This window comes from Anoplopoma fimbria, chromosome 20 (assembly GCF_027596085.1).
Source record: "Anoplopoma fimbria isolate UVic2021 breed Golden Eagle Sablefish chromosome 20, Afim_UVic_2022, whole genome shotgun sequence".
Classification (NCBI taxonomy): domain Eukaryota; kingdom Metazoa; phylum Chordata; class Actinopteri; order Perciformes; family Anoplopomatidae; genus Anoplopoma; species Anoplopoma fimbria.
Genome location: NC_072468.1, coordinates 18,386,798 through 18,401,713, shown reverse-complemented (window position 1 = coordinate 18,401,713; position 14,916 = coordinate 18,386,798). Strand labels below are relative to the sequence as shown.

General features: G+C 42.3%; 1 protein-coding gene across 1 annotated transcript; it reads right to left on the bottom strand.

The window, feature by feature from the left end:
* Positions 1–499: 499 nt before the first annotated feature.
* pou2f2a (POU class 2 homeobox 2a) lies at positions 500–14,499 on the bottom strand. The gene is given in 19 exon segments (XM_054621598.1): positions 500–1,056; positions 3,339–3,412; positions 3,894–3,962; positions 5,011–5,213; positions 5,324–5,368; positions 5,371–5,520; positions 5,945–6,093; positions 6,203–6,344; positions 6,441–6,581; positions 6,695–6,810; positions 6,937–7,042; positions 7,377–7,481; positions 7,516–7,569; positions 7,572–7,700; positions 7,884–8,003; positions 8,879–8,935; positions 9,415–9,449; positions 9,609–9,674; positions 14,391–14,499. Coding segments are annotated over 19 exon segments (2,145 nt in total). The 5' UTR covers positions 14,446–14,499; the 3' UTR covers positions 500–727.
* Positions 14,500–14,916: the final 417 nt, after the last annotated feature.

Below are 14,916 nucleotides of genomic sequence, written 5' to 3'. Positions count from 1 at the left end.
CCTGGTCCTGGATAGCTTCAGTATTTACACGTCCTTTGAATAAAGCTTTTCTCTCCGTATTTTTGGTTTTTGGTATTTGGGATTTTGGTATGGTTGTCGTTTTTTTTTTTTTTTTTGACATTGTGTATTCGTCCTATTCGCCTCCTCCTCGGGTACATTTTTGGTTTAAACTTATACTCCCTACTCCTCTTCCTTCAGACCCGCAGCTTTTTCGAAATAATAAAAAAAAGGGAAAACTTAAGCACAGTTCTCCTCTCCATTTTTTTGTTGTCCTTGCCGCCATTCCTTTGTCACATAGTAAAGTTTTTTTTTGTCATTTTTGGTTTATGCACTTCGACATGCTTCTCTTCCGTCTCTTTTCTAAAGAGTCATTGGTATGTTTTCCTTTAGAGAGAGAGAGAGTGGAGAGGTGCCATGTCGATATCACGTGTTATTGACAAAAAGGTCCCACGTTGCCTCCTCTCCATCTATTTGGATAGATAAAGATTTTTGGTTTCAATCTTCCCCTTTCCCCCCCTTCTCCCCTCTTTCACTTCTTTCCCTCCCTCTCTCCTCTTTCATTCTGTGTATTTTTGGCATCGAAAGACTGGGAGAGAAGGAGAGAGAGAGCCATTGCGAGAAAAATAACGGAAGAAGAGCGCAAGAGAGAGAAAGAGTTAGCTTTGGTGTGAAAGGCGAGGTTCTCGTTTCCTCCTTCCTCCTCCTCTCTGATTGGCCCTTGGCGCGGTCACTCAATCTTGGCCCCGCCCAGAGAGGACGGGCTGTGTGCCATTTCGCTGGAGGAGCAGGAAGAGGCGGGGCTGGAGCAGGGGGAGGGGGAGCAGGGGGTGGGGCTAATGCTGCTGGCAGAGGGAAAGGGGGAGGCCTGGGAGGCTTTGGCTACGGCAGCGCTGATCAGTCCAGCGCTGGGGTTCTGGCCCATGTGGAGGAAGGCGGGGTGGTTGAGGAAGAGGGAGGAAGGGAGGCACCCTCCATGGCCCCCAGAGGCCCCCAGCATCATCTTACTGGCCCCCTCAAGACTGGAAAGAGGCAGCTGGCCACCACTGGCTGCTAGGGCTGAGGGAGGGAGAGAGAAGAGAGAAAGATTAAAGGAAGTTAAGTTATGTAAGACAGTCTGCTAAGGGCTGTGATTATTTATTAAGGCTAGTTACCATTGTAACGTTACGTCGTTAAGTTACGATGTTAAGTGACGATGTTAAGTTACGATGTTAAGTGACGATGTTAAGTTACGATGTTAAGTGACGATGTTAAGTTACGATGTTAAGTTACGATGTTAAGTTACGATGTTAAGTGACGATGTTAAGTTACGATGTTAAGTGACGATGTTAAGTTACGATGTTAAGTGACGATGTTAAGTTACGATGTTAAGTGACGATGTTAAGTGACGATGTTAAGTTACGATGTTAAGTGACGATGTTAAGTTACGTTGTTACGTTAAATTGTTACTTTATCATTTAAACACAAATTATGATCTTTTTTCATCTCTTAACGCAGTAGTTTTGTTTCCTAAACATTACCAATCGTTTCACAACATTTTCAACGTGGTGTTGTGCTTTTCTGCAAGCGTGTTACGAGGCTGATTTGAAACTTTTTTATGAAAGGTATTTTTGGTTCAGACACGTACAATTACTTTTTTTTGTGTAAACTTGAAATCCTCCTTTCTCCTCTTAATTCAGACGCTTCCAAATGGAAAACAAAACATATTAATTGTTATAATAAGTAACATTCACACTTTATAGCCATTGTTGTTTGCTGTAAAGTGTTTTGATTTATATTTTCGGTCCATCAACATTCTGTCAGTCCTCCTCATCTACCTGTACTCAAGGTAATCATTTCCTACATTACACGCCAAGCAGGAGAAAGTGCCTGAACTTGTTGCATTCAGCAGAAGTAGGTGGAGATAACCGTCACCCATTTTAAATGGAAAGATCAGGCGCGGCCTCAAAGTGCTCAGATTGCGGTTTCCCTGGAAAAAGTGCACCTGCCTGGTTTTTGGGTGAATAAAACGCAAAACAATATGTATATATACAATCCCAGCGTTGTGCTTATAGAGTTATACTGAATATTGTCAAATATCTGTACCAAGATAATCCTGTGAGATCAGATAAACCACAGCAACAGCTAAGCTGACATGAGTGGTCTGTTGTTATGGAAACAAGGTCGATGATTGGTGCAGCCTAATAATGTTCGGGATTGCGTAGCAACAGCAAAACAGATTTTTTTTCCATTGGAGAAAAGGCATCCATACTACTCAAAATGCCTTTGGCTGCACTGCATAGTGGTCTGTTGAGGCTTCCTTTGGTGAATACTACTATTATTTATGTTATTTTTGCCACCCCAGTAATCAATCTTTCGGTGTGTGATTGTTTAGCAACAAAGTGGTGTGAAATAGTGAGTCCAATATGCAGCTCTTGCTCTGTGACCCTGATGGTCTGATATTCAAAGTTGATGGTTAAAACTGAAAACCTTGAATACATGCTTTAAAAAGTCCAAACAACAGTGTTTTTTAAAATTCTGCATTACATTTTTTAACGCTGAATTTCAACACATCCACACATTTGACCGATGATGAAATGAAGAGATGAAAGGCTAAATGAGTGAGACAGCACAGATGCACACACAAAAACTCTGCCCCACGCATCAACGTAATAATTGCCACACACACTCACACACTGGATGGGATGGAGTCATGGATGTTGATAGCAACATATGAGAAATAAGTCATTCTCTCCCCCCACATCTATCTCTGCCTCAGCTGCTTTGTATTGTGGGTGAGCTGCCTATTCATCTGCGTCTCCAGTCTGCAGTCTACCAGCACGATTTGATTCACCACCATGCATGACTGTATTACTCATCATCACACTCCTGTTTTTAACAAACCTCTCTCCCCCCTTCTCATCCCCCCAACCACAAAGTGTGATTGAAAATTAGCTCTGCTGACGGTGGTCTGGATGGTTTTGGTGGTCAGTTCTGCAGGATTGTACGCTTTCTTTTCTTTTTTCTTGTGCTATTCTTGCGTGGTTCTCAAGTGTAGGAAGGTGTGTGAGATGAGATGTGTCGTGCACAGTATGTGTCTGACTTCGAGCATTTATGTGTGTGTGGGGGTGTATAAGTGAGAGAGGAGAGGAGGAGAATGTATTGCCCAAAAATAAACACTCTTTGCGTATTTTTATATATTCTGTGACCCTAAGATTTTTCCAGAAATGAAATAATAAAGAACACCAGCTCAGCCTTGACCTCTAAATTATAATCTGTTTATCAGTGCTGCTGATGCTAAGCTTTCTCTTTTTTCACTCTCCTGAAATAAACCCATTTCTTTCTCACACACACACACACACCTTGGAGAGTGGCGAGGGGATTGTTACCGAGGAGGGCTTGGTTCATCCCTGTGTTAACTCCCATCACAGTGTTCCTGTTGTGTTGCACACACACACACACACACACACACACACACACACACACACACACACACACACACACACACACACACACACACACACACACACACACACACACACACACACACACACACACACACACACACACACACACATAAAGCACCATACATGTGCAAGCATATACACGAACACAGACAGACAGAGGAGAAAAGGTGAGAAAAAAAGCAGGTTTAGCAGCAAGGACAAGCGGAGGGCAAATGCAGCCCTGCACATATAAAGAGAAGTAGTTTGCTGACAGTTGGCTGCACAGATGTAAACTAGAGGTTAGAAATTCAGAAGAAACAGAACATCTTGGAACATGTTACAAAACACCAACACTCTCAATAACTACGCTTTTGTCTTAGGAGTGATTAAATACAAGAACACAGCATTCTGCACCAGCCAAAAGTGTGCTGTGCTGTGTCATCGGCGTTTGTGTGTCTCGGTCGCATTCACCTCAAGTTTGCAGCAAAATCGGTGAGGTAGTTAGACACGTCACCGTTCTTTTTACCCATACGCCATAAACTGCGAACACAAGAACCACACACACACACAAACACACACAGGGTTAGAGTGCACTGCAGCACAAGGGAAGCAGTGGTGCCCATCGGCATGTTGGGATATCAGTGTGTGTGTGTGTGTGTTTGTGTGTGTAGAGTAACAACAATTTAACTACAAACTGCAGGTGAACCGAGGATGGTGCAGTACAGTATTCATGGTGAGGATGTTTATGGAAATGTGTGGTTTTAATTTAGTGGCACTTAAACAATTTGCCTAAATGTATTCAGTTGTGAAAGCTATAAAACATTGTAATTTAGATGAATCTAAAAGAAACCAAACATAAACCTAAAACTTAAAGGATCAATCCCACAAATTACAAAAAGCTACTTCCTCATCTTTAATAGTATATTGACAGGTAGCAGGTTTTATTTGATTTAATCAGGTTTTGCAATATCCTTCTCTGAATAGCCATCATGTTGAGATTTTTGCTGCTGAACCAATATATAAAGAGTTTCAGGGATGACATATTTTTTGAGGCCAACCAGGAAGTAAGCGTCGCACCAGTTCCCTTGACAAAAAGCCAATGGGTTATTTCCATTACATCCTCAAGATAAGCTTTACAAATGAGCGCCATGAAGATAACGTAAGGCTGTAACCGAACTACAACACGGTCACGTGACTTTAACGTCACCACCACTAAGCTATAGGCTGTTTGTGTGATGATGTTTGGCGGCTGCCTCTTTTAAGACACACAGAAGCTTCAGAATTTTACAAGTGGCACTGCAATATTTTATTTCATAGAACAAAACATTAAAATCTATTAAGCTTGTGTTCAAAGACAGTATTTCAGATATCTAACCAGTATTTGGTATTAAGTTAAAGTATTTTAGAGTCTCACAACAGTGAAACCAAAATTTGTTTTTCAAGATTCGGCTTTATGAGGTACTTGAATTACTTACACATATCCCTAAAGGTAAGTGGAAACCCCAAAGTTGCAAAGACAATAACTGCTGTCAAGTGACTGATGGGGGAATCCCAGGTGGTGTATTGTGAACGGGTCATGGTTTCTTACCCTGTGTTAAGGTTGAGTGTGCTGTGGCTGGGAGTGGCTGGGCTGGCCGTGCTGCGGGGAGGAGGAGGAGGAGTCACCGGGGAGGGTGCAGAGCTGAGGGAGGGGTGGGTGGAGGTGAGGCTGGAAGTCAGGGGGCAGACGGGGGACATGGTGGTCACCGTTGTGCTGAGACTGGTCACGGCCTGCGACAGCTGGCTGGACATCTGGCAGAGAGAAAAAAAAGGGTTCCGAAACTACAGACAGCTTAAAAACAAGGTTTATTACTAAATATTCATCAAAATACACAACAATGATGTTAAGGGTGGATATCTACCATGTGAGGGCTGTAGCAGGGCTGTTTGTGCGATGGTGGGGCAGTGGGGGCTGGCTGGGCAGGGGAGGGGTGGCACTGGAGGGATTGATGCGTTTCTCTTTCTGCCGGCGGTTGCAGAACCAGACCCGGATCACCTCCTTTTCCATGTTGAGCTGATCTGCGATCAGCAGGATCTCCTCTGAGGTAGGCTTCTGGTTCTGCAGGAAGGGAGAGACAAGTTCAGATCATTTCAGCAGTGCTATATTTCAGCCACATGATGTTTATATGAACACAAAGAGCACAATCTGATATTTAAAAGCTCAGCGGAAAAATAATGAGTTAACAAATTAAAATGTTTTATCAAACATAAGGTTTAGCACTACAGGCTACCAATCCCAGCTGTGGAGACATTGGTACAGCTGGCATTGGTAAGCCTATGAAAGTGTATCTTCTTATTGGGCTTTTTGATGTAATTTATTCTATGTAATGTCCTTTTTTTATCTGGAGCCTGAAGTAAAAGTTTGATTAATTGATTAATTAAACTCATAAAACACTTAACTTCTGTTCCACAATCATGAGAAAAAAAATCGTTGAATTTCAATTGCTATTTTTTAAATTTAATAACAAGGTTAATCGTCTTACCGTCATGAATGCGCGTTCCAGGGCCACGCGTACATTTGTCTCGATGCTGGTTCTCTTCTTTCTGCGGCGACCAGGAACCCCGTCAAAGCCCATAGAGGAAGAGGACAGGGAGCTGGGGCTGGGCAGGGTGCAGTCTATGGACATGGTCTCTGATAAAGGAGAGCAAACATAAAAAACAGATAAGTGTCTGACTCTACAAGCACGTTTTTTTAAACATCTGTTAGTCTAGATATACAGTACTGTTTGGTGAGAGCTCACCTGCATCAATGAGCCACTTCTCCAGCAGCGGCTTCAGCTTGCACATGTTCTTAAAGCTCAGGTTGAGGGCTTCAAAGCGAGAGATTGTGGTCTGACTGAAGTCGTTGCCATACAGCTTCCCCATGGCCAAACCGACATCTCCCTGGTGGAGGGATAAAATAAGTACAGTCAAAACACATCAAAGACTAAGAAACTGCTAATGTAACCTGCCCATGCACACATAGGTGTCCCTCTTTACCTGTGTGAAGCCCAGTTTGATGCGTCTCTGTTTGAAAGTGCGGGCAAACTGTTCCAGCTCCTCCAGGTCACTTGGCTCCTCGGGGTGAGAGGTCACCGAGTTCACCGTGGGCACGCCGCTCACCTCCAGACTTTTATCTCGCTGTGGCAATGACGACGTCAGAGGAACGAAAGTGAGAACGAGAGGGAAGAGAGGGAGAGGCAGAAGCGTTAGTTTATCGCTGATGCAGAGGCTGGCTTTCCTTTTCCACTGACTAAAGTTTCAGAGTTTCCTCATACATGTGCTTGGAGTCCCATTCTAGTTGAAGCAGACAGCAGGCTCCCTTGGTTTTGCTGAGGTAGCGAAATTAGATTTGGTGTCGATAAGAGTCCTAAGGAGAAAAATTATAAAAAAAATGATCAGCCTTAATTATGACAAAAAAAACCCCCAGATTTTATGTTAACAACTCATTTATGCCAATAACACAAAACGCTATCCCAGTAAGAGGCCTGCACACCTTGCTGGCCCTGCTGCGCCTGTGGGAGGAGGAACTGGGCCGGGGACGGGAGCGAGTGGCCGGGCACCAACACCAACTGCTGGAGCTGCAGCAGCTGCTGGATGTCCTGTTCAATCAAGAGAGAATGATGGACAGATGAGAGAGAGAACAATAATGTATGACTTTATAAGAGATGGATAGACCGATCAGTCACACAAAATATGTGTCATTATCTAGCTCCATCAGCAGATTTGGACCCACAGAAAACAGAAGTAGGAGGAGAAACTTTGCTATTGTAGAACGTACGTGACAAGATGTGGAAAAAGTGTGCATTCGTTCAAGATGGAAACTGTGAATCATGAAATACAAGATAGGCGTGCAAGAAGAATTGTTCCATTGCTTGATACTGGTTCCTCAATCAAGCCGCTCACCAGGAAGAGGCTTGGATTGGCAGTCAGTACCTGGGCGGTGAGCTGGATTGGCTGGGAGAGGGTGAGCTGGGGTGGAGGAGGCGGGACAGAGGCTGCCTGATCCTGTGTGCTCTGTCCCTGTCCCTGGGACTGAGACTGGGCCTGCTGCCCTGTTTGTCCGGCCTGCTGCTGCTGCTGGGCTTGCTGATTTGCTGCTGCTGCTGCTGCTGCCTGAGCTTGCTGATTGGCTTGGGCGGCTGCGTGGGCAGCATGAGCGGCATGGGCTGCACTGGACTGCTGCACAGCTGCAGCCAGGAGCTGAGCCTGAGCCTGCTGCAGCAACAGTTGCTGCTGTGCTGGCAACAGAGCTGTCAACTGGCGGAGAGGGAGAGGAGAGGAGAGGAGAGGAGAGGAGAGGAGAGGAGAGAGGAAAGAGGAAATGGACGGAGGGAGACAAAGAAGGAAACAAAGTGTTCAAAAAGCAGCACGAGAGAAGCAAGCAGGGTAAAAGCGAAGCAAAGTGTGTGTCTGTGTGCATGGATTATAAGTCTGTCTTACCCCTGCCAGTTGGGAGCCGGTCAGCATGAGCTGTGTGTGTTGCAGGGCCGTCTGCGATGGGGTCGGCCCGTGAGAGAGAGGAAGAGCCGGGGACATCTCACCACACTCCTCCATCTTATTCTGCGTGGAAGACAGAAAACAAAGCGTCAAATGTAGAAGAACATTAAATAAAAACAAAACAAAACATACATGTATCCAAAACATGACTCATAAAAATGAGCTTTTTGCCCCCAGAACATTCCCATTATCCCTGAAAGCAGCAATTACACCTCTCCTTTCCAGCATATATGGTAACTGTTAAAAGCATGCATGCACTTAAAAGGCAGAAAGCAAATATAAAAAGAAGGAAGGGAACCACCATTCTCAGAACTTAGAACTGTTTCAAAAGCTTAATCCGACTCATACAACTACATAAGCTTACCTGGGTATTCAATATCATGATAGATAGCATTGACTGTTTAAATTCTGTGTAATTTCAGATGACTGCTCATAATCATTCACAAGTAAGACCCGTGTCTAGTCTGTCTCAGGCAATGAGAGTCCACTAGTGTGTCTTTTTCTTGCACAAAGGGATGATCTTTCCTCCCAGGATCAGGCATGTTTGAACTGGCAGAGGGGCACTCTTCTAGCTTACTTATTTGCATATGCAAATTAGGTCAATTTAACCTTTCAGTTGTAGCATTATAGATATATTTCGACTCTCAATGCACTTTGTGAAGGGAGAGTGCCATCATACTCTCAGTGAAGTTGTTTACATTGAGGACTGGCTGGAGAGTCGACACATTATGAACCTCAACGTTGAACGCGACAAAAGGACAATTGAATGAGAAGCAGTGAACACAAAGCTGAGGCAGCTATACAGTCAATAAACCCATTGTTGGAGGTTGAAACACAAAAGATGCACAAACATGAGTCCAGACATATGCACAGACATGCACAGGCAGTTCAGAAACATGGACACACACACACACACAAACACTCACGCACACACTCACCTTGCTGCTGCCCAGGTTTGGTGAAAGGGGAAAGGGATTGACTTTCATTGACTGAGCCTAGAGGAGACGAAACAGACCTCATATCAGAAATTACATGTAAAATTGCATTATATTTAATTTAATGTAATATATTTGCTAAAAGAAATAGAGGAATATATATTTTTAACCATTTTGATATTTTTTACTAGTTTTAGTGGTTTATTTAGCTGCTTCCAACTGCTTAATTATGAGGCTTTGTTACTATTCTCTGATTTATTTCATCGTCCATTGAATATGTTTAGATTTTTAACTGTAAATCGGACAAAATAAGCTTTTCGAGATGACATCTTTGCCTTTGACAAACTGCATTTTCACCATCTTCTGACATCACATAGACTAAAGGATTAGATTAAAAAGATTTGCCAAATGAATCGATATTGTAAAAAGTCAGCCTTTCAAGCTATCTGACTGACATTGTTATCTTTGTATTGCATTTATTATGTGGGTAAAAGTGGTGGGAAGTAATAGTGGGTTATGATCACAGGAGTCAGACGTACCTGGTGATTTGATTCAGGTCCATTCCGCTCTGAATCTGTGTGGGAGGGAAGGAAAAAGTGAGAAATTGATCACGTGTTGAGATCAAAATTACAGACAACTACAACATACGATATCATCTATATATAAGTTTTTATATACAATATTTATATATGTGCTTTGTATATTTGCTGCCACAAACAGCAGCACGTCTAACCTGTGCCCTCCAACGGTGATTCCGCCCCTACTTTGTCGACCTCTACTGGCTTTGACATCCTGATATCTGTAACAGGAAGACACACAGATAAATAAGTCAGCATAGCTCATTCTTAAATCTGTGTCAGAGACATGAAAAAATGCAGACAGAAGCAGAAAATATTCACGAAGCAGGTGATCAGAATCTGGATGACAGAGGGGAAAGAGGATGTCCAGGGCGTCGTTTTTAGATAGGTTAGAGTGTTTTCAGGTCACAGACCAGGCCCACACACTGTACAACAACAATGTGGCTGTTGAATCCAGCCCACATTCATTCATTCTTTCCAATTAGTGGTTTAACAACAGAGTAGGTTGACATAGAGGTGTTAGCTTGTTCTAAATTTAACTGAAGTTGTTTACGTGGGAGGAACTTGATACTTTGTGTGTCATCACTGTGTGTGAGTTGTCACCTCATTTCTGATACTGTATTGGGGCAGTCCCTATGGCAATGGGAGTGATGGGAGGGAGGCAAGCAATTTAAGTCTTTATATGTATCTATTACAAAAGGAGTGGAGCATTTTGGCACAGAGTGTGGGAAAGATGGGGATGAGGATGATCCAAGAAGAGTTTTGTGTGTGTGTGGGTTTGTGGTTTACATGTCTGTATTGTGTGTGTAGTAGTTTTGTTTCATTAATCACCCGATGGCATCAATTCACTTTAGAACTTTGTATTTGTCTGTAACCACAAACTGAAAGACTACTTTTTGTTGTGTCCATTTGAAACCTTTTTTTTTCTCTCTGGTTCCCCCCTTCCTTGACAAGCTCTCTCTCACACACACACACACACACACACACACACACACACACACACACACACACACACACACACACACACACACACTCGCACACTCGCACACACATGCAGAGCTACTTCCCTTTTGTGAAAACATGCAAATCTGCCCAACGACCAACTAATTATATCTGCCACCTGCATAATAAACTCTCAGTCTCCCTCCTCCTTTTTCTCTCTCCCCTTTCACCCCTTGCTCTCCACTTTATCTCTCCTCTCTCCATCCTGTTGTTTCTCACATTGCAGATGTGAAGGCGCTGACACTATAACACATTTTAATTTTCCCATAAGTGTATTGCTAAGCTTTTATCAATACAACACACTAAATGCTTTTATTCAACCTAGTGCAATTCCAACAAGCAAGTGTTCAAGCACAGTTTTCACCATCGGGGGGCAGCAGAGACACACGGAGAGGATGACTGCCCCGCTGACCATCGCTGACCTGATGCCACTTTTAAAAGACCAAATCATCAGTCCGGTTTAATCTTTTTAAAGACAAGAACTTAAAAATAAAATGAGCCACTTCCTGGTGAAAAATATATCCGGATTTCGATACATTCAGTGTCTTTAGGGGAAGGGGGGATGTGGCGGTAAGCTATAAAATCTCCACTCTGTCGCCACATTTGTTATAATTTGGGGTGAGGACACACACACACACACACACACACACACACACACACACACACACACACACACACACACACACACACACACACACACACACACACACACACACACACACACACACACACACACACACACACACAACTGGTGGCAGGGTTTCCCGCAAATAAAGAGACTTCTGCAAAAAAAAAAAGCTAATTTTGTCTTTGGGATGCAAACATCTGGTTTGTCTAATATTAGGCTGTATTTGTGGTTATTCCAACATTACATATGTCTGCTGCATTATTTACCATCATGGCCATTGGTGAAACCCCAAAAACTGTCCAGTGTTGCACAATTTCTGCTAAGTATATAATGTCTTCCTCTCAAGATGCACAAATTTAAGTCTTTGACTGTAATGTGAATCAGAATAAATATTTTGTGTCACTACAGTGGACTATATTGTGCTGCAATCATCAATATGTGCAGTGTACAACATGCCAAAGCCAAATCCACTATATTAAATAATTATCCAGCTCCTAAAAACAACTATAATGAGAAGTTACCAAACTGCTGCCTCTTGTGCTGTACTGCCCGCTCGCCGGACACCCAGGGAGGATGTGTATTGATTCATGGTTCAAAATGGCCTACAGACAGTAGTATGGTGTATAATGTGGTCAGTAATACAGTAGTGGGACAGTATATCAAGATGCTGTGTCTTTTTCTCACTTCCCCTCCCGACTTCCCCTTGTACCGGGTTGAACGCAGAGTGCTAAACCCAACACTTACTGTCAGCGAGGCTATTAATATTAACCTGCTCTCTCTCTCTCTTTCACTCTATCTTTTGAAAACCTGCCCTCTCTTTTAAGACACATTGCTGCACACACACAATATTGATTAAAACTAAAGGAGAAGAGTAACATGTCGGCAATGTTTTTCCAATTTTAGTGAATTTGATTGAATAAGTTTGAGAATAAGAGGCAGTGGCTCCTTGTTTTTCCATGTATATGTGGTAAAAATGTAATTTACAGAAGTGTTAAGAAGCCTTTTTCAAAGTACAAGGTTGGATTACTTTGTCTGTTTCGCCCCTCATTAAGATGTTATACTAATCTTCTAGCAAAGCTCAGGGTTTAATTTTGACCCATTGGGACCAGAGAGCCGCAAATTATTCACTGTGTCTTAAACAGAGCAAATTTAATGCTGTATAATCCTGTGTCATAATAAATGATGCAATAGAAAATGAATAAGGAACAACAGTGTCTGAGCTCAGTCTGGGCTGTTTCTGTTATTCTCCTCTTGGTCTTTTGGCCGAGATGAAACTCTGCTGTAACCCCCCTCCCCCACTAAAGTCATCACACTTATTAACTACGGATTATAAGAAAACAAGAAGCACTGAAGGCTAACGATTTTGGTTGCAAATAGATATTTTCCATTTAAAATTGAGCAACAAAGAGTCTGCCATCCAGCTCAACAACTTATGCACACAAGGATGAAAACATATGTTGACGTCAAAATGTAAAGATTAAATAAGTAGCTGAAGAAAATAAATAAGATTAAGTAAATGGATGAACACAGAAATTAAGAATGAAACAAGAAATTGAAGAGGAAGAAATAGCATTAAAGCAAGAAGAATGTTGTGACATTGTTGGTTGTTTTATCAGTGTAAAGTTGGTGTTTGTATTAATATCTACACAGAGAAATTACTCATGACTAAAAGTGCAAAATATATGGACTGATAAAACACTTTATGAATGAAAGCAAATGCGGCTGGAATGTAGACAGATGTGGAGGGCCTTTGTCAATAAAAACCTCTGTTCACCAGTTTGCAGACTTTTGCATTTACAGTGATGAGAAAGATCTAATGTTTTCCCTGCATTGATGCACTTTGAGCAGACGAGTGAGGTTGTAAATGCAGGAGGCAAGAATACTATATCTAAAAATTGTAATTGTGGAAATGACTTATTTATTCACATATAATTCTGTCATAAATTAGCAAAACTGCTGAACTGTTTAATGAACCTAAATAATTGTAGAAAATGCCCCATCATTTTTTTATTAATCAAAATGAATAATGAATTATTTTGTTTGTTTTTAACAATAAGCTTTGTACAATTTATACTAATATGGACCTTTGTTTTATTTGCATAGTGAGGTTTTCTTGTTTGTTGCAGTTCGGTGATCAGGATGCGTCACTCGGGTCAGAGAAACGTACCGAAGGTCACAGCTGTGACCACATCAGGTTCAGATGTGACTCGGTGATTTTAACCAATGAATCACTCCTTAATAAACAACATCTGCCTTCAAAGACACTTGTCATTTTCAAGAAATCATATCAGGACATCTACTACTGAAAAATATGAGCTATTTGACATTTAGAAAAACATATTTATGGTAATAGGTGAGTGAGCCTGCTGTGCTTTTTGCTAAGACTCGCTTTCGGTCAACGGATACGTCTATCAGCCTTAGCTGACCACCGATTCAAGGCCGAGGGGCAAGAAGAGTCCCACATTTCTGTTTTGTTTCATCAATTTTTAAATACTGAGAATGACAGCTATTTAAAGCATTTCCTTTTTTGATTATATTTTTTTTCTTTAAAACAAGCATCGTTGTATCTGGGTGCTTTAAAAAAATGTCTTTTCAAATAATTGACATACATTTTTATTTAAAAAAGGGACAAAACAATAATCAATGCAATATTCAAACACCCCGAAAACACACTCACACAGAAACCTACACACACACACAGAAAGTTACCACCGGTGTCAAGGCTTCTAAAAATCTATGACCTGAACACAAATGCAACACTGCTGCAGTGCTAGACGATAAAAGTGTTTTATGATGACAAATGAAAAATAATACCAATATTTAAATAAACTGGATGCAACACTGATTAAATTGATTAAAGACATTTAGAAAAACTTTTTTAACTGTATTTTCCTCAAGTTTTTTTTTACTATTCATAGTATAAACACAAATTCTAACACACACAGACGCATTCTATGGACTGGCGAGGTGTCTGACCTTTCCCTTTGCCTGCGACAGGCGTCCATCCATCCATCCATCCATCCATCCATCCATCATCCCTCCATCCATTTCTCTTCGTACCACCTCTTGCTCTTTGATGTTCTCTAATTAGCCGAGCTTGTTAGACCCAGTGGCATTAATCAACAGCGTAGACACAGTTCTCTATCTGTCTCCCACACACACACACAAACACATATACACACACACACACACACACACACACCCAGTGCCCTCTCCCTCACGCAAAGCTTAATTGGTCCTGGTAAATGAAGGCCAGCAGAGAGAGAGCGAGAGAGAGAGAGAGAGGGCTGCACAGACAGTCACTCACCTGGCAACCACATACTGAAGAAGTCCTTTGCTGCTATTGCTGCTGTCTTGGTCATATCTGTGTCTGTGTGAGAGCGTGTGTGTGCGCTACGTAAAGACAAACTCTCACTCTCCCCCTCTCAAAACCAAAAAGGAGGAGTGTGTTCAATCATATGGTTGAGAGAATGACTCTCTCTCTCTCTCTCTCTCTCTCTCTCTCTCTCTCTCTAGTCCACACCCCCCAGGCCCCACCTCCTCCCCACATCCTGCAACACAACAGGAAGTAAGCCTCAAAAGAGTAGGAACTCTGCAAAAAAAGAGAGAAAAATAAAAGACAAAAGGAGAAAAAAAAAGAGAAAGAAAGGGGGACACGCAAGAGGTTAGAGAGTGGGAGAGTGAGTGAGTGAGTGAGCGAGGAGATCGAAGAGATAGTTGAGGTGAAAAAGAGGGGGATGACGGGTGCCGACGGAAAGTGATGGCGCGGCTGGAAACAGCCACTCACACACACTCACTCACTCACTCACTCACACACATGCTCGCTCCCACAC